This window comes from Anthonomus grandis, chromosome 13 (assembly GCF_022605725.1).
Source record: "Anthonomus grandis grandis chromosome 13, icAntGran1.3, whole genome shotgun sequence".
In the NCBI taxonomy this organism is placed as follows: domain Eukaryota; kingdom Metazoa; phylum Arthropoda; class Insecta; order Coleoptera; family Curculionidae; genus Anthonomus; species Anthonomus grandis.
Window position 1 is genome coordinate 19,730,734 of NC_065558.1, and position 19,050 is coordinate 19,749,783.

The window sequence follows — 19,050 nt, forward strand, 5'->3', positions numbered from 1 at the left end:
ATAATACTGGCCAAACAGTTCATAGATTATGGATTTTGGATGTGAGCTGTACTACTGCAACGTATTTGGTCTGGTCGGTAAAAGACCCAAATTTTTTTAGATATTCGGGAATTTGTTGCGATTTGTATTTTATTATATTCAACTTATAAAGCTCCTTCCATTTGTCTCGAGTAGTGCAGTTTTGAAATTTTGTTATTTAAATAAGCCTTTTTTTCATTACGTATGACAGTGATGGGAAGATTTCTTATATGTTTATAATAATTCAAATGTTCCAAATTTCTTGTTTTTCAAAAGCGCATTAAAACCCGATTTCATATGGTGCTTCATTATTTTTAAATTATCAGTAATCCAAGGACAGTAAGGTCTATTTTTACAAGTTTTAAGTAAGAAGAAGGAGGGCATAAATATCTAGTATATTAAGCATATGATTAGTGAGGTTAGAAACTTTTTCATCAATATCTTTAGTATCATAAATTTGGTGCCAGGGTGCATTTTCTAGATCAATCTGAAAATTATCAGAGTTAATTCATGTTAAAGGTCTATAAGAAAAATGTTTTTGATATTTAATTTATTTGGTTGTAAATGTACGTTAAAAAATGATCTGATATATGTATATTTTTAATACCGAATTATAGCATATTAGATCGAGGAAAGAATATGCACTTGATTTCGAATGGTAGATGATTGTGCATTTTATTGCATTGTACAGGGTGCCCCATTTCGGGTACTTTTGCGGGATATCTTCGTTATTTTTAGAGATAGAGAGTTGCGGTTTTCGCGACATTGTGCTACCTTTTCGTAAAACTAAAGATGCTGTTTGAAAACAAAATTTTCATAGCCTTTAATTTTTAAGATACAGGACATTTTTGAAATTTTTGCATTTTGTGACCTCCGTCGTATCTCCGTTATTTTTAAAGTTTTTGTAAAAGTAAAAACTCATTCTTATAGATTTTTTCCATAGAATCTAGTGGTGTAGATAATTTTTTTTTGATTAATAGTTTTTGAGTTATAACCCCAATTTATGTTTTTTTTAAACGGAACATCCTATATATTTATAGTTCATAAAACTGGCCTTTTCAAAAACATATAAAAGTATGGACTTATTTTCAAAAATACGCAAATAACTAACTACGCAAATAACTACTAATTTAATTTAATTTAGAAAATTAAATTAAATGCATAATTTAATAGTAGGCCATGAATAACAGCAATAGACAAATAAAAAGTAGTTACAAATTAATAATGACGAATGGGGAATTGAATCATTCTTATTTTTTTGTAATAAGAGAACATAAAAAACAAATTTATAAATTTAATAAACACTATAAGAAAACAACCATATAACAAAACAACATTTTTACAAGAGATGTTCAAAATGACCACCATCTTCTATGATAGAAAATTGGCACATCTTTGTAACCCTTTGAATAGCATTCAAAATAATAATTTGTCTCCTTCTCAGATTTTGAAACGCTAAATGAATTGCGTCTTAAAGTTCTATTAGATTATTGCATTGTCTTTTATACTGATCTTGATCTTCTGTATACCCCCATAAAAAAAATCTAAAATCGAGAGATCGGGGGACCGTGGAGCCCAACCACCGGTGTTGGTACCTATACATCTTTGAGCAAAATTATTTTCAAGAAATGCCCGTACTAGCCGAGAGTTATGACTTGGGGCACTATCTATTGTAGGTAGACAGTGTTTTATTGGGGATATTTTGCAGAAGTTCTGGAATAACTTTTTCAACTACGCCTAGATACCTACATGCTGTAAGATCTTCTTCAAAAATTCGGCATACTATTTGTTTTCCCAAAATAAAACAAGACACTCCAACTCCAAAGCGTCCTTGTTGTGCTCTTTCAAATATTAAATATCTATTTTCTGCATGCCAGTTTCGAGTATTATGTCGGTTAAAAATGCCCGCACTTGAAAAAAAGCATTCATCGGACCAGATAACGAGTCTGCCAAATAAATTGTTGACATTAATTTGCTGCAAATACCATTTGCAAAATAGCGTCCGGCGCTCGGCATCGCCAGGATGTAAATGTTGAACTATGTTAAATTTGTATGGAAAATACTTTATGGATCTTTTTTAAGATCCGTTGGGCGTCAGTTTTTGGCACTCCAATTTCTTTTTCGATTTTTCTGCATGAGCTCGAGGGTGTCGCTTCTATATAACCTAAAACATCTATTCCTTTTTCTTCCCTATTTTCTTTATTGTATGCTTTAGGACGCGGCTGAACAAAAGATCTGTGCTTAAGTAAATTGTCCTTTAAACGAGCAAATATACCAAAAAACGGTTGCCTTCTTTCTGGATATCTAACAAGCATAAAATTACAACATTAGAAATTGGTAGGTAGTCATGTAACGGCTTCTAACTTACCTATGGAAATATAGTTCTGAAGCTTCTTCAGCATTTTCATTGCTTTGTATAAAACATACAAGCATATCATATTTTTCAAAATTTTAATATGCTGCCATTTTTTTGCCAAAGCTCACAAATAACAAAAATAAATGGGTTTTGGAGCATAAACTCAATCAAAAACAGAGAAATGTCAATCAAAACCCGAAGATAGTTGACATTTATTTATTTATTTATAATTTTTTGGTTTCTTGTTCTAAATACCCATGGCCTTCCATTAAATTATGAATTTGACCATTTAAATTTAGAAAATTGTTATTTATTTGCGTATTTTTGAAAATAAGTGCATACTGTTATATATTTTTAAAAAGGTAAAAAAATGCCAATATTATGAACTATAAATATATATGGTGTTCCGTTTAAAAAAACATAAGTTTGGTTATAACTCAAAAACTATTAATAAAAAAATATATATATCTACACCACTGAATTCTACGGAAAAAAATCTATAAGAATGAGTTATTACATTTACAAAAACTTTAAAGATAACGGAGATACAATGGGGGTCCCAAAATGCAAAATTTTCAAAAATGCCCTGTAGCCTAAAAACTAAAAGGGCTATAAAAATTTTGTTGACGGCATCTTTAGTTTTACGAAAAAGTGTCACAGTGTCGCGAAAACCGCAACTCTCTATCTCTAAAAATAACGGAGATATCTCGCAAAAGCATCCAAAATGGGACACCCTGTACATTATAGCGTTTTTAACTAATTTTGACCGGTAAATTAGAAGATATTGTTCTTGAAGTCTTCTTTTTCCTGAGTGGGTAGTTGTGAGATGGCTTTTCTGAAATTGCTGATATTTTCGAATTAGACAAACGGATTCAAAAAGGAATACGAAAGGAAAGGTTAATATTTTATATTTTTTATGGAGTGGAATAATTATGGGTTATGATATTCGGACACTTGCGGACATATGGGAGTAGGGGGGCCAAAACACTCTACAATTTGCGGACGTCTTTTATGGACGTCCCCTTAACGACGGCTAAACTGGTGTTATAGGTATAAGTATAAAAGGTTTCAACGTATTTTTATACAGGGTGTTTCTTAACCTATACGCATAAACTTGGGAAATTATTGCTAATGATAAATAATGACTAATAGTGAAAAAAAAATTAAGTAAAATATTTTTAGTTTCTGAGATAATTCTTTTTTTTTCACAAAAATGTAAGAACTTTATCAGGTGGACTTTTGTTTTCAAATTAAGAAGTAAACAAGTCCGGATGATGTTTATTATGTTTAGTAGTACCTACTTTGCTATCAGTTGATACCGTTGTGGTCGTATTTCAAATGAGGAACTAATGGACATGTTACTGGCATACGGGGAATCAAGACAAAACGGTGTGGCTGCAGCTAATCTTTATGCACCAAGGTTTCCTCATAGGTATCATCCGTCGCGTGAAGCTTTTTTGCGTGTGGTTCAGCCGGGTAGAGAAACTGGAAATTTGCGGCCGAGGCCAGGGCAACATGGTGGAGCCATTAGACCTAGGCGCATTTTAAATCTGGAGAATTTGATTTTAGATATCATCGTAGAGCATCCTGACATAAGCACTAGAACAATTGCAACGCGATTTGGATTATCACCAGTCACAGTTTGGCGAATTTTAAGGCATGAATTACTGTATCCATTTCACGTCCAAAGGGTACAAGCTTTACTTCCAAGGGATCATGCGCCTCGAGTAAACTTTTGCGAGTGGTTGTTACATCAGCAGCAGTTAAACCCAAACGGATGAAGCAATTTTCACACGCAATGGTATTCACAATTTTCGCAACACGCATTTTTGGGCAGTTGAAAATCCGCATGCCATTCGGCGAACAAACTTTCAGCAACGATTTTCAGTAAATGTGTGGGCTGGAATTGTAAACGGAATACTTATTGGCCCTTTCATTTTGGATAATCGTCTAACTGGTGCTCTTTATTTACAATTCTTGCGACAAAATTTGCCGGTACTCCTTGAAGAAGTCCCTCTTCGACGGCATTTGGATCGAATGTGCCCCGAACGATGGATAGGCCGAGGTGGTCCAATTGGATGGCCGCCTCGATCACCCGACCTTAATCCGCTTGACTTTTATTTTTGGGGCCACCTAAAATCTCTGGTGTATGTAACCGAAGTTGACAATGAACAAGAATTAAGAAATCGGATATTTGCTGCCGCCGAGGAAATTCGACTACAACCTGGATTAGCTGCTGTCTGCAACTCTTAGATTAGGCGTGCTCAATTATGTATTGAAAGTCGTGGAAATAACTTCGAACAGTTACTATAATAGTTAAATAAACATTTATTTTGGAGAATTTACGTTTTTTTTAAATTTTAATTAATAAGTCGTTTATCTCCGTAACTGAAACTATTTTACTAATTTTTTTTTTCACTATTAGTCATTATTTGCCGTCAGCAATAATTTCCCAAGTTTATGCGTATAGGTTAAGAAACACGCTGTATAATAGACCAGGGTCGATAATTTTTGAAACCAAAAGAGTTTATAGTAAAATTAAACCTGTTGGAAAAAGAAGAGAATATTATTAAAATGAAAGGAAAAATAAATGACGCTCGATTCGAGGTCGGGAAGTGGAAGAGGGTGTGAATGAGGAAGTTTTTAAGGGTAAAAGTAGGTTTATCTCGATTTCTGATAAAACTACAAGACCTATGGAAAAAATGGCAAAGTTGTAGGTCATTACCTTGTCATTTTCATTAAAAGATCTACTTTTGTAATTACACTTTTTCACAAAACCTCAAAATTAATGTGAAAAAAATTAAATACCCAAGTTTTGTTTTTATATTTTTATCTTTTACAAAAAAAAAATTAATAATTAAAATGAATTTCGAAAAATTTACTTTAAAGGTAGTGGGCTTTTTATTCGTTGAAATCTCTACTTGCTGTATAGTGTAAAAAATATCGTTACTGAGGGAAATATTCTGAAAAAATGCAAACTCGAATCGAAAAAGTATTTTTTAATCAATATGTGCAATTTAGAGCTATTTATTAAAATTAACATTGTAATTATTCATGTGGCGTAAGGTTCCATGTTGCAAAAAAATTGTAAATCCATAAAAAATTAAAATTACAAAAAAAAAACATGCGAAATATTCAAGATAGGATTTAAAGGGAATTTCATCTAAAAAATTGATTGCTATAAAGCTGGTTTATTAACGTTTAATTACATTTTTGTTATAGAAAATGTTATAATTTATAATTTTATTATAATATTTTTTAGTACATTAATGTTTGTTTCTTTGATGGTATTCCTTCGTCGCTTTCCGATTCTAGTAGATATTCGGAATCTTTAAGATCACTATCATTTTATCATCACCCTCTTCGTCTCGAATATATTTCCAGTCTACATTACTTCTTCATCCACAATGTTATTAGAATCATTATCATTGACTTCTTCGTAGGCTTTCTTCTTCACATTAGAGCATTTTTCCGAGCCGTGACAATTTAAACATTTTGTGTAAAAACAATTTAATTTTTGTGTTTAAACAATTTGTGCATGTTTTCGGCAACAACATTTTAAACTGTTACATCCAATTTTACAGCTGCAGTAAATAGTTTTGAGCAGTATTTCTGTCTCGTTGATGTTATTTTCAACCCCAATCTATTGCTATCAATTCGTTATCCAGCCAAGTTTGTTCCAATTTTTCCAATTGATATTCTCGATATCTTAATTAATTTAGATTATTATTTTTTCACTTATAAATAGATTTCAACAATTGTAATCCATTTTTTTCGATGTTTTGTTTGTTTGCATCTTTTTATGGAAAATATTGGCCAAATAACAGTTTTTTAGCGTCTAATAAGGAATTTATGATACTTTTCTTTCCTTTTTCGGCAAATTTTGTATCGCAACCTGAAAAACAATGCTAAAATACAATGATATTTTTAAAGATGCATATTTGAAAGTATTAGACGTGAAAAATTGTTCTTTTACAGTTCCAGAACCTGGCGTAAGATGTTCCAATTATTCCAAATGATCCCATTCCCAATTTTTGTTGCGTCAGTAAATGTTCGAGTAGTATCGACCAAAGCTTTAAATTAGGAAGTAGAGAACGTCTGAACGCCCAACGATCTCCAAGTAATAACAGATCTGCATTTAGTTGTCATTTAAAGTAGACAGAACACAGTTTTGAAATTAGTACCAATTTTAAAATGTTGCATAATATATCTCATAAAAGAAAGTTGTGTAAAATAATTATGTATAAAATAATAAGTCCTCTGTATTTAGGAATAATCAGTAATCTTCTTCTTAGGATTGGTAAGAGGTAGCTCCTAAAAACTCTTACTTAAAAAGCTCCATATATTCTTTCTAAATCTTTATATCAAATTGAAGCGATTTAAAATAAGGAAAACTCCTTAAACTAATATAAGTTCAATTTAGTAACCAATTTTTAGATATTTATTTTGTAATATTTACATTTCTTTGAATTTAGTTTTTCTACATGTTGCCCAAATACATAGGTAATAAATATCTTTAGCGTGACAAGAAAAAAAACAGCATATATTTGTTTTATTTTTTGTGAGAGATATAATTTCTGCACTTATTATATAATCCTATAATAAATAATAGGAATCATAGGATTTACTTTAATCACCATTTTATTTATGTGCATTTTCCAATTTAAGCATTCATCCAAGATTAGACCTAAATATTTGAGAGAAGACACTTTTTTTAATTGAATGTTATTGATTAGTTTTATTTTTGTTTAATATTCATGAACTTAGTTTTGTCGATGTTCATTTTTAATTCAGTATTAGATTCAGAGTATAGCCTTGGAACATTGAAAGGCTAGAATTTGCGTTGCCGTGGAACTATGGGCAGTTTATTTGCTTGTAACACCTCTGATGCAATGATGCCAAATGCTTATGTAGAAATGACAATAAAATTCTTTATAATATCATAAAAATTTTCCTTTTTCAACCAAAAACTGAAGAAAAAAAAAAAAAGACCTTCACAAATGCCGAATGTAAACGGCTTTGTGTTTTGATTGTTGGTTAGCTTTTGCTTGCGGTGTTGCCATTCCTAATTTTTTAGAAGCGTTTTAGGAATAGTAATATTAATAATTTTTTTATTGGATTTGAAGATTTTATTTTTGCTCTTAGAATAGGTTATACCTATTCCTACTTTTTATTTTTATTCCAAAATACAACGCAAATAAGTTAACATAAGTTAATACAGGGTGTCTACTATAAAAACCGCCAAACTTTAAGAGGTGATTAAACAAGTTATTTGCAACAAAAAAGTCGTATAACATTTTTTCGAAAAGTTGTTAGTTCTTCTGGTATTTAACATTTTTTGATTTTATCAAATTTCTTTGTTTTTTTCATATAAATAAGAATATCTCCGTTATTCTTACCACCACATAAAATTTAGATATACCATCTGAAAGAGAATTAAATTTGCTATAAGATGAGTATATTTAAGTTTTAAAGTAATTTTTTATACCGAGTGTTATCACAAGTTAAATGTAACATTTGGGAAATGTGCAAAATTAGTGGTATCTTCTTCGTTGTCGTTTTTCTAAAATTTGGTAGATAGGGACATGTTTTTTTTCAGCAAAAACTACTGCATTTAATATGTTTTTCATATGATATATTTACTTTTGTGATAGCTATTTGTTTTCACAGCAATATCATGGGAAAAATAAAGAAAACCACAAAAATTTTCAAATTCTCAAATTTTTTGATCTTTTGAGCACCAATGCGGTAAGTACTTGTAAATCTATCTTCCCTAACACAACAACAAATTCACAAATTTCTATTAGAGAAGCCGTAAACAAATAACATATCGCGATATTCATTCTTTAAGAAAAAAGGCAGGTTTTCCTTCTTTTGTAAATGGCAATGAATCCGCAAAAGAAGGAAATTCACAAACCATGTAATTACTTCAGTTTAAAACAAAACCATAAATATTTTCAATTTGACAAGAACTGTCATTAAGTTTTCACTTCGACTTAAAGTAGTCAAATAAGTAATTTGATTTAAACGTGCTTAAAAAATAATGCTTAGTTTTACAACCATTGAATATCGGGACATCTTAATTATTTACGGTGCCGCATTGGTGCTGTATTAAGGATTCACCATTCCACTATACATAGAGTTCTTAAAAAAAATATTTGCATCCGTTTCATTGGAAAAAAGTCCAGGATTTATTGCCAGTGGATGGTGAGGTGCGGCTTCAATTCTGTAGGTGGTACTTGAATAAGTTGCTAGAGTGGGGAACAGATCAAATATTTTGGACAGATGAAGCAACATTTACAAGAGCCGAAATAATGAATTTAAGAAATAACCATATGTGGCATACAGAAAACCCTCATGCGACTGTTATTTCACATTTTCAGCATGAGATAAGGGTCAACGTATGGATAGGATTAATGAGAGGTCGCCTTTTCGGGCCTGTAATACTTCCTTATTGGCTCAATTCCAATGAGTTTTCAAATTTATTAAATAATGACCTTGTTGACTTTCTGAAATCCCTTAGCCGCTAGACAGGAACTTTGGTTTTAAATGGACGGATGACCAGCCCATAATGGCAGAATTGTGCAAAATTCCTTGAATCAATGCTTTGGAGTAAAATGGATCGGAAGATACGGTCCGGTAAGATAGCCGCCCAGAAGCCCTGACCTTACGCCCCTTGACTAAAATCTAATGTTTATAGTATTAACATTAATACTCGAGACGAACTAATTAATCGAATTAGTGTGTGTTGCAATGAAATGCGACAAAAACGCGTTGAACTTGAACGGGTTGTTGATAGTGTCAGAAGAAGATGCATCAAATGTATTGAACAAGAGGGAATACATTTTGAACAATTGTTATAATCTTAGGTTTGTTTAATGAAATTTTGATTTTTTAATTGTGGTCAATCAAGAAACATAAAATTTGAAAATTTTCAATTTTTGTGGTTTTCTTTCTTTTGCCCATGATATTGCTGTAAAAACAAATAGCTATCACAAATATCATTGGAAAGCATATTAAATGTAGTAGTTTTTTCTGAAAAAAAAACATGTCCCTATTTAACAAATTTTAGAAAAACGATAACGAAGAAGATACCACTAATTTTGCACATTTCCCAAATGTTACATTTAACTTCTGATAATACCCGGTATAAAAAATTACTCAAAAACTTAAATATACCCATCTTATAGCAAATTTAATTCTCTTTAGATGGTATATCTAAATTTTATGTGGTGGTAAGAATAAAGGAGATATTCTTATAAAATCCAAAAATTTCATCCATTCTTCTCTAAGAGACCAACATACAAAATTGACGAAAAACAAATAAAAACACAAAGTCACGGTCTCACAACATGTAATTTAACGGGCTACACGTGTTTCGCTCTAGTTAGAGCATCATCAGGCCTTTAGAAGCCATCCACACACTTCACAGTACATAATAGATATTCTTGTTTATATAAAAAAAATTAAGAAATTTGATAAAATCAAAAAATCTTAAATACCAAAAGAACTAACAACTTTTCGAAAAAATGTAATACGACTTTTTTGTTGCAAATGACTTGTTTAATCACCTCTTAAAGTTTGGCGGTTTTTATAGTAGACACCTTGTATATAGATGAAAATTTCCTCTTTTGAAAATGTGTGTAAACTTGACAACAGAGAATCGGTAAATATATTTTTAAATAAAACACCTTCCTTGTCCCTGAGCACATGTTGAACTTAAACAAAGTTGTTGTTTACTAATTCTAGTCTTCATTATTTTAAGAGTATAACTATCTAAGGTACCTAGCAACGTCCTTATTGATTAGTTTTTCCAACTGTATCAGATTCTCCGATAGCAACAATGTGTCATCCGCAAACTTATAGTATTGAGCCTTAAGGTCACTAATAGATAGGTTCAGGACAAATAGCAAATAAAGTATTTCCAGAACCGAACCTTGCGGTACCCCATTTTTGTTAGGTAACGTTTCGCTATCTAGGTATCGCCCAACTTTAAAACGTTGTAAAAGTTACCCGTGAAGCCCATAAAAATGTGTAATTTTTTTCAAAAGAACTTCTATGCTGTGTCAAATGCTTTACGTAGATCGAAAGTTGCCGACAAGGAAAGCCATACTAGAATTTATCACATATTTACCATAAATTTTGTCATTCTTTTTTTACTACGTTTCATGAATCTTAGAAAGTCCACTGATATACTTTACTAGTTTTAAGTTCTTCTGGATAAGTTCTTCTATCTTAAAAACACCTGCTGTTGATGCCCTGATTTGCCAGTATTGCCATCGGTTCTATTATAAATTATTTAAAATTTACTAAGTTCATGACAGATATTCTATGATTTCTTTTGAAAATTTTATCTTATCTCAAAAACAATTAAAAGTATGGTATAATAAAATATTTGAAAGACAAAACACTTTCTGTCCCAAGGTTGTTTTGTATATTACATAGAAGAGTTAAAATATTTTATAAGCATCTAAATAGCGTTACGATATCCTTTATAATCTAAAATGCTTTTTTAAGGAATTAGTCTTATTCATTTATGGTTATTATGTAAAACAATCGGCCTTGCAAGGTCGACAAAATTAACCAGAATAGGATTTAAAGTTGCAAGCGTGAAAGATTTGTTTTTTGTGTCTCATACACAGGATAACAAAAATAATTCTTTTTACAGATCAAAATTTATTTAAAAAGTACCATAGAGAGCTTAGTGATACTTTAACCGAATTAAGTTCTGCATTGCGCATTTCCATATCCATAAGTAAGTCCAATCTTGAAAAGATTTATTTATGCACCACTATCACAAAACCAACTTTTGGCACCATGCACCTGCTTATTTTACTTATCTTATAAGTCGCTTTTAATATGAAAAATGATTTTTTTAACTCATTAATTCTAAATAAATGCCATTTACCTGGAATAAAATTTAATTAAACCAGGCTTAAGATAATATTTGACATATTTATGTTGTTTTAGGAACTAAGGAAAATAACCACATAACAATGAGTCAATATACACATATTTGAACAATTTTTGATGTGTTATAGTCATGAAGTACATTTTGTCACGAATTTAAAAACCGCTATAATTTAAATTCAGTCGGCGTGTTATCCACTTGTATGTATGTATGTATCTGATCGAATAAGTCACTGCATATATAGAGCGGACCAATATACCTATTTGCTTCACATAAGGTTAATATAAATTTTAGTTTAAACGAAAAGCTACAATTAGGAACTAGGATACTAAATTAACCAACAGTAAATAAATTCTTAAGCTTGATTCTTCTTTATTAAACTTAATCTAATCTTAAATTTATTCTTTAAACATAGCAAGTTGATGCAAACTGACCAAACCTTTTGAAATTTAAAAAAAAGCTTTTTTCGTACCATTAATGTCATTTATGTTTTACCTATCTATTATTGATTTATAATACCTTAGAAACGGAATATGTTATGGTAGCAATAATACCTGCTATCACACCTAGGGCATTATAAGCGGGCATTATGATAATGCCCGGAAATTTTATTGCTTATCCAATTTTATTTCTCTCATAATAAAGAATAAACATCCATTTTATACAAAAAATAATGTTTCTTTAAATACTAAAAATTAAACTTTATTTCCAAAATAAAAATTACAATTTTGAAATGTCCCGGAAAATGTAGCTGATCCCACTATAGAATGGTCGGTGTTTTTTGTGATGGTAGAAGTGGCAGCACTAACGCTATTTTGTATAGTTTGTAAATTGTCCATTAAAGAATTTTCAATAGTCGATACGGAATTAACCTCGGAATTAACTGAATTGGCAATCATTTTGGCTACTTTATTTTTGGATAAAATACTTTCTTCTTTATATCCTTTAGCTACTGAAGAGCTTTTCCATTTCCCATGTTGTTTTAGCATTTAAAACGAAGCACCTGCCTCAACAAGTAAAGTTGACGATGTGCGACGCAAACAGTGGCCGGTATAAGCTTCTGCATTATCCAGTTTTAAAAATTTTGCGATCAATGTTGGGACGCTTCCTATGGTATTTTTTCCAACAGGTTGTACTGTACAGCGACTATTTCTATAGGTAAGAAAGAATCTTCGCTCCTTTATTCCAGCTGGTCTTAATGCTGCGTACTTTTTTATTAAATTTAAAGCGCCTAAATCTTCTTTAATGATAGTAAAACTTTTTGAAGTTGAAGTTTTAGTTTCTGGTACCTTTATAACCAAGACCGTTCCTCTATCTTCAATATCATCAATGGTTATTTTGACCAATTCATCTCGTCTTAAACCTCCAAAAACACCCATTACCAATATGACTTTGTGTACCAAGTAGATATCATCAGGAGCCTTCTTAATAAATTTTATTATTTGTTCTCCTTCCAAAACATTAGACATTCTTCGGGACATATCCTTTTGACGTAACTTTTAAAAAAGATAACCAGTTTTAAAAAAGACCAGTTCCTGAAAATATGCCATTAGAACGGTTTCGGTTATTTCAACAATTGCGTTGGCATCTTCCCAAATACCAAATATGCCATACTCCCGATCATACTGTTGCCTTGATTTAACTGGCAAAAGATTTTCGGTCGCTTTTATGGCCTTTTCTCTTATATTTTGTGGAATTTCTTCCATTTTAAGCAAATATTTAAACAAAAAATGCCAACCGACTAACTGACAGAAACATCAAAGTCAAACTTAAATAATCACTGCAAGTCACTTGATAAATTTCTGTAGGTAGGTATGTACGTATACCTACCTGTACAGGTAGACCCTATTTTTTAATTAATATTAAAATTATTTTTGTTCATAAAAATCAATTTTTTGGTAAAACATAAATCATTGTATGCACCATGGGCATTGTTAGACTCTAATGCCCATCAGGCGGAAACCTACTATTTCCACCTTCCGGGTATTATCGTCCTTATGATGCCCTTGATACATAAATAGCTATAAAATCACTTCTACGAGTTTTTAGCGTCTTTACTTATACTATAAAATTTATAATTCTTCGCTGCCAATCCATCCGCCAAAGTATAGCGTCAACAAAATACTTTAGCGGTTTTCCACTAGAGCAGATCTTTAGCCCATGTGTATATTTATATTGCTGCCTTTATTGCTTAAATTTTACCAAGCTTTTTAACATGTTTCATACCTAGTTATTTCACCTCACTTCCCATATTATTTTAGTTCTTATATAACCAGTAATGCTTTTCTATAAGTTTTATCTATTTTTTGTTTTATAGGTTTACAAATTACCATGTTGTATTTTAAATAGCAGTTATAAAGAAGAGTGTGCTATCTTTTTCATCAGGGTAAACTCCTTTTTAGTAATCTCTTATTATGCTTTTATCATCATAAAGACCTGTTGTCTCCTTTTTTATATAAAGGTTACTTGCGAGTAAAGATCTGAACTTTCCTTTCAGTTTTCATATAATTAGATTGACGATATGGTTTACTACAAGACTTTCTAGACTAACCATTCACATTTCTATATTCTATTCACATCTCAATATTAAATTAATGTAAATGTATATAGACTTAGAGTAAGATTTGGTCTGCATACCATTCTTAGAATTTCTGTTCACCTTTGCTTTATCCATCCACATTGCTTCTCGACTAAAAAATATCAGCTGAAGATTAGAAAATCTTATATGTTCTGATTCTTTTAAAAATACTTAGATTAGAAAACTGCATCTGCATGCACTGTTCGAAATACAGGAAGGACATTGTTGCTGTATAAATAAAACTATTTATGAAAATCTATTCTATAGCTTTGTTAGTCAGGCTTACCGGCTGAGTAATATCAGCTTTAAATAGTTGAATACTGTTTTTTAGTTGTTTTAATTACAAGATTTCAGTTGGGTTTGGTAAGTTTGCTGTGATTGCTTGCTCTATTCCATCACTTATAAGTTCATAAGACAGATCATTTGCCTGGTCACTTTGTTTTAAGAACTTCTTTATTATGAGCAAGTGAATGTACAACATTCAAGAATATGTAACACTCTCATCTTCATCATAGTTTTAAACGGCTTTTTTCAACTAATATTTAGATCTGCCATAGAATAAATATCTAATGCACAATAATCAATAGTATCAATATTTAAATGCACGACAAAGTCGTTTTGCAAGAAGATGTGTGCAGTTAAATCCCGGTAGCTGAAGAAATCATTAAACGTATATTAAATATAGATGGTATTGCAAGTTCGATATTAATCGCTTCAAACTTGATTATATCTTTTTGAATTTTCTTTTTCTCATAGCTTTTGAACAAATGTTGGTCAGTTTGTAGACATCGATTCTTTTTTTAACTATTTAATCTGTTCGGTATTCATTATCTTGTATTCTTTCCTGACTTTTTATTTTTTGCCTCAATCTACATTCTCGATTATTATTTTCATCACATCGAATTTTTTTGCTTAAGTAGTTCAGCCAGACCGAGAAAACCAATAGGATATGTAATATCTAAGAATATCTAGTTAATCTACTTCTTAATAAAAGTAGATTAACTAGATATAAACTTTTCTATCTAAACTAGACTATAACTTTTCGTCAATATAAGCAAAAGCTATCAACAGTACATCCACCATATTTTTTAAGTCTTTTAATTTTTCTCAAATCACCGTGTACATAGTTCTTCCCATCCATGTAAATTGTTTTACATTTCAACCTTGCCTACAACAACAACTCGTCAGGTATTTCGCGGACTATTCGATCTGAATGTACCTTGACCATCTTTATCTTCGAGTTTTTATTAATTCCCAATTCACAATGGCGTATTTCAGATACACAGCGTATTAATAGCCATATATTTTATTTGATAGACTGAAGGTTTAATTTTTCCGTTTTATTGATGAAACCTTACAGGTGTCCACATTATTTAGCCGACTTAGTGCGCGCGTGAGGTCGACGAGGGACAATGATTTAAAACGGGAAATTTGTGGGTGAACAGTGGAGTGATAGTAATGCAGTTAGTGTTGTGATTGATTACTAATCGGTGTAAATTGCCATATTTAAGGATTAACCGGTATTGAATGTAAATGTTGAAAATGATTGTAAATGATGAAAATTAAATTAAAAATAATAATCATAAATACTTGTCACTGAATTTATATTAAGCGGTAGTAATTTTATAGAATTCAGCATGTATAAACTCAAAGAAAATGTGTTAAACTTAATTAACAAATTAGATTTAGTTTCTTGAATTACAAAACTTTTTATACCACCATAACATTTTTTCTAAGATATTTTGTACCAATATTCTGTTGTATACAGGTGTATCCTTAAGTCTCCAAAATTCGTATTTAGAATACCCTGTATTAGGCAAATGGGGCAATATTAGCAAATCTATATTTCCATCAAAAGTACTTTACCTACTAGTACATTTGTAGATTCTTTGAGACATTATTTCAATAAGGTTGGGGATATAGGTCAAATATTATATACTTTGGTGAACCACAATCTTGAGTTATTATTAGTGGACATTTCAATTTTTTTAATCATAGAGAAGTTTCAAAGATAATGTTTTTCACTTTTCTATTTCATCTTTTTCGGCACTTTTCACTAATATACAGATTTTACAACAGCAGTAAATCAACTCATTAAACATCTTTGATAGTCAAAATTAAATCGGGTGAGTGAACAATTTAAGACCCAACAATTTTTAGATTTTTTGTTTTGGGTTTGGTTGACAGATGCATGCTAAAATACACTGAACAATAGGAAATTCACTTACAACTTGTAAGTTTTCCAAGAAATTCTAAGTAAAAACGAAATTTATACCTCTCATTAATATTGTTAATAACTGCCGAATTTTACCTAAACTTTATGAACTTTTGTTCAGTATGGCAACACTGCCGCATTTTCTCGTGCAAAATTGCCATATTGGAGAGTTTTCACATAGCATTGTTTTGAAAATGACGTCATTTAGGAAGAAGTTTTTTTTTATTTTTAGGGCATAATAGGGTTCAATGGGCATAAATAAAAATAGGGCATAAAATGTTCTATATACCGAACCCTTTCTACTAAGCAAAAAAATTTTTACAAAATCGTTGGGTCTTAAATTGTTCAAGCACCTTAAATCGAAAAATTTATTGAAATTTGGAATATATTTTACTCAAAATCCAAAAATACATTTTGCATATATTTGTCAAAAAAATATCTTAATCCTCTTACCTCCTCTATAATAAAAATGCGGGATGTGATTTGATCATTTAGCCGTCATATTTTGTTTTAGTTATTACTAGAATCAACTCATTTTTGTCTCTAATATTTTTTTATATAAAAATGAATGTCTCTTGAGCTAAGTGAATGTATTTGGGTAAAGCACCCTTTGAAACTAAACATTTTTTCCGAATTTCTGTAAGATAACAACGCATCACGGTAATTGGAATTGACGTATTTTAATAAAGTGAAAATTTTTATTTAATTTAATCGTTTTCAATATTTTCAATCATTGCATATATCATAATTCTTTACAATCTATTGCAACTAAATTGATGTTTAGAGCTATATTCCAATGTAGTTCGACTCTAGAATACGGACAAAACAACTAGTAATTTATTCTTGTTAAGGGAATTTTTTATAATTTTTGGGTAAAATGTCTCTTATATCAAATTTATCTTTTTCCAAAACTTTTGAGAGCCTCTTGAATGTCAAATAAAAATTGAAAAGCATTTGTTTATATATATTTTTTAAAAATTGCTTTCAAAATAAGCTCTTATATACTTATTAACCCTATAAATATTTTTACTGCTTTTAAAAGCCTTAAAAAAGTTCAGAAGAACTAGTACTCTTCACAGTTTTATCAGTTTCTTTTGTTATTTTTTTTTGCGATTAAGGGGTAAAATCTTTGAAAGACACCTTAAGGCTAGTTTGACAGAAAGTAGTGTCGGATTTTTACCGACTAAAAAAGAATCTCTCTCCCTAGAATACCAAAGTGGGATTTCTTCTTGAAACTCTGGATGTATTACTTCAAGAAGGTGGTCATAGAAGTTGGCTAGGCGTGAACATTAATTCTCTCTTAGAGTTGGGTCTGCTGTCTCTCTTGGTTTAATGATATGCACATCTCTTGTAAATGTGCACATTTCCTTCGTCGAAGAAGCGGGCATTTTTGCGACTATTATGTCAGGGTCTAGTGTACCAGTTGTTTGTTCTACAACTTGTCTTCGTTCTATCCACCTAGGGCAGTAGAGAAATGTATGTTTAGCTATATCGGTGCCGCCACAATAAGAGCATTCCTCTGTTTGATTTAAGTTAAAGTACTTTAGATAGGCTTGAAAATCTATGGTTTATCTAGGCTTGAAGATCTATGACCAGTACTTTTTTTGCCACTGGTATATTAGTTCTTAATTGGCTATGTTTCTGGCATCTTTTCCTTCCCTTTCTATTCGAGCAAGTGTATTGGAGGAGTTCTTGCTACTACCATTACCTTGGTTAATGTTGTAATAATGTTGTGCGTACAGGACGCGCAAATTATTCAAATTACAGTTCTTCTGTGCACACTAATAAGGGCTTTTTTGTGGCTTTTTTCCCATATCGATGCTCGATGTTAGAGGAGTCCATAAAGCATAATGGACCACTGGCCACTACCGAGGCCGATATTTTTTCTGCATCTCTCGCGTACTCCATACGTTTTTGGCATTAACCAGCTTGTTTAAGGCCTTGTTGACTTTTTTAACAACGATTCTGATATGGTTTGAAAAGACGTGTGACATTGCTATCAAAATGGATTCCCAGATATCTGAGAACTGCTAGACTTTCAGTGATTGTGTCATTTTGATTTACTTGCTCTGAAATTACCTACATCTTATCTATTTCAAAGAACTCAAAGCATATCATGTAAAAGTAATTATTCCGAAAAGCTTAATAATGCATCTGGAGTTCCACAGGGCTCGATTTTGGGACCTTCACTTTTTAATATCTATACGTTTCTGAAGCTGCGTTGCTTAGGAATAAAGCATTTTATAATTTAAAGTTGTTGTATTGTAATCGTCAATATTTTGATTTAAACTTAAGAGAGGTTTTATCTGAGTCTTTAGTTTTTTCAAGATTCAAGTATTGTGACTTTATATAGTATCCTTGCACCCAGTATGTTAATTCAAAATGCATGTTGTAAACTTATTTTTGGTCTAAACCACATATTTCAAAAATTGGGTTTACTTCGATGGTTTAAAATAGAAAACCGCTGGAGGCTTCAGTTAAGTGCCTTTCTGCATCAGATTATAAACTTTTCTTTTAGAAATGCGCAATTAGACAGTATTTTTTTTGCTACAAGAATTAACACTGCACTTCACAGTATTAATACCAGGCATAAATAGTTGCCCGATCTTGCTAAATTTAGATAGTTCATTGTTTCAAAAATATTTTGCTTTTACATTAATTTGTTTTTGAACCAGTTACCGGTGGAATTTATAAGTTTTTATATTTTAAAGTGTATGTTTAAGTTTAAAACATTTCTTCTCTTAAATAAGACACATTAACAAGACACATAACTAGTGAATATCGGCTACTATAATCTTTTATTTATCTATTACGTGTGTTTATGTGTCCTGCAGTTTGAAACTACAATTTTATTACACTATACTATTATAATTATGTTTTGTTAAAGTAAACCAATTTTCTCATGTAATTTGATGGTTAAGTAGAATAGCAAAATTTGCTAGATTTCATCATTTTGATATTTTTTTAGTGTT

At 30.9% G+C, this 19,050-nt stretch overlaps 1 protein-coding gene across 7 annotated transcripts in view; it reads left to right on the forward strand.

The window, feature by feature from the left end:
• Positions 1-19,050, forward strand: part of LOC126743472 (uncharacterized) — a 134,681-nt gene that overhangs the window by 54,817 nt on the left and 60,814 nt on the right. For 3 of the 7 annotated variants that reach the window (XM_050450564.1, XM_050450561.1, XM_050450562.1), the window contains one exon: positions 11,043-11,129. The exons of 1 other annotated variant lie outside the window; for it this stretch is intronic. In XM_050450564.1, coding sequence (XP_050306521.1) covers positions 11,043-11,129 — 87 coding nt within the window. Of the gene's footprint in view, positions 1-11,042; positions 11,130-15,098; positions 15,393-19,050 lie in introns of those variants that run through there. 3 more of the 7 variants (XM_050450568.1, XM_050450567.1, XM_050450569.1) reach the window with 2 other exon arrangements.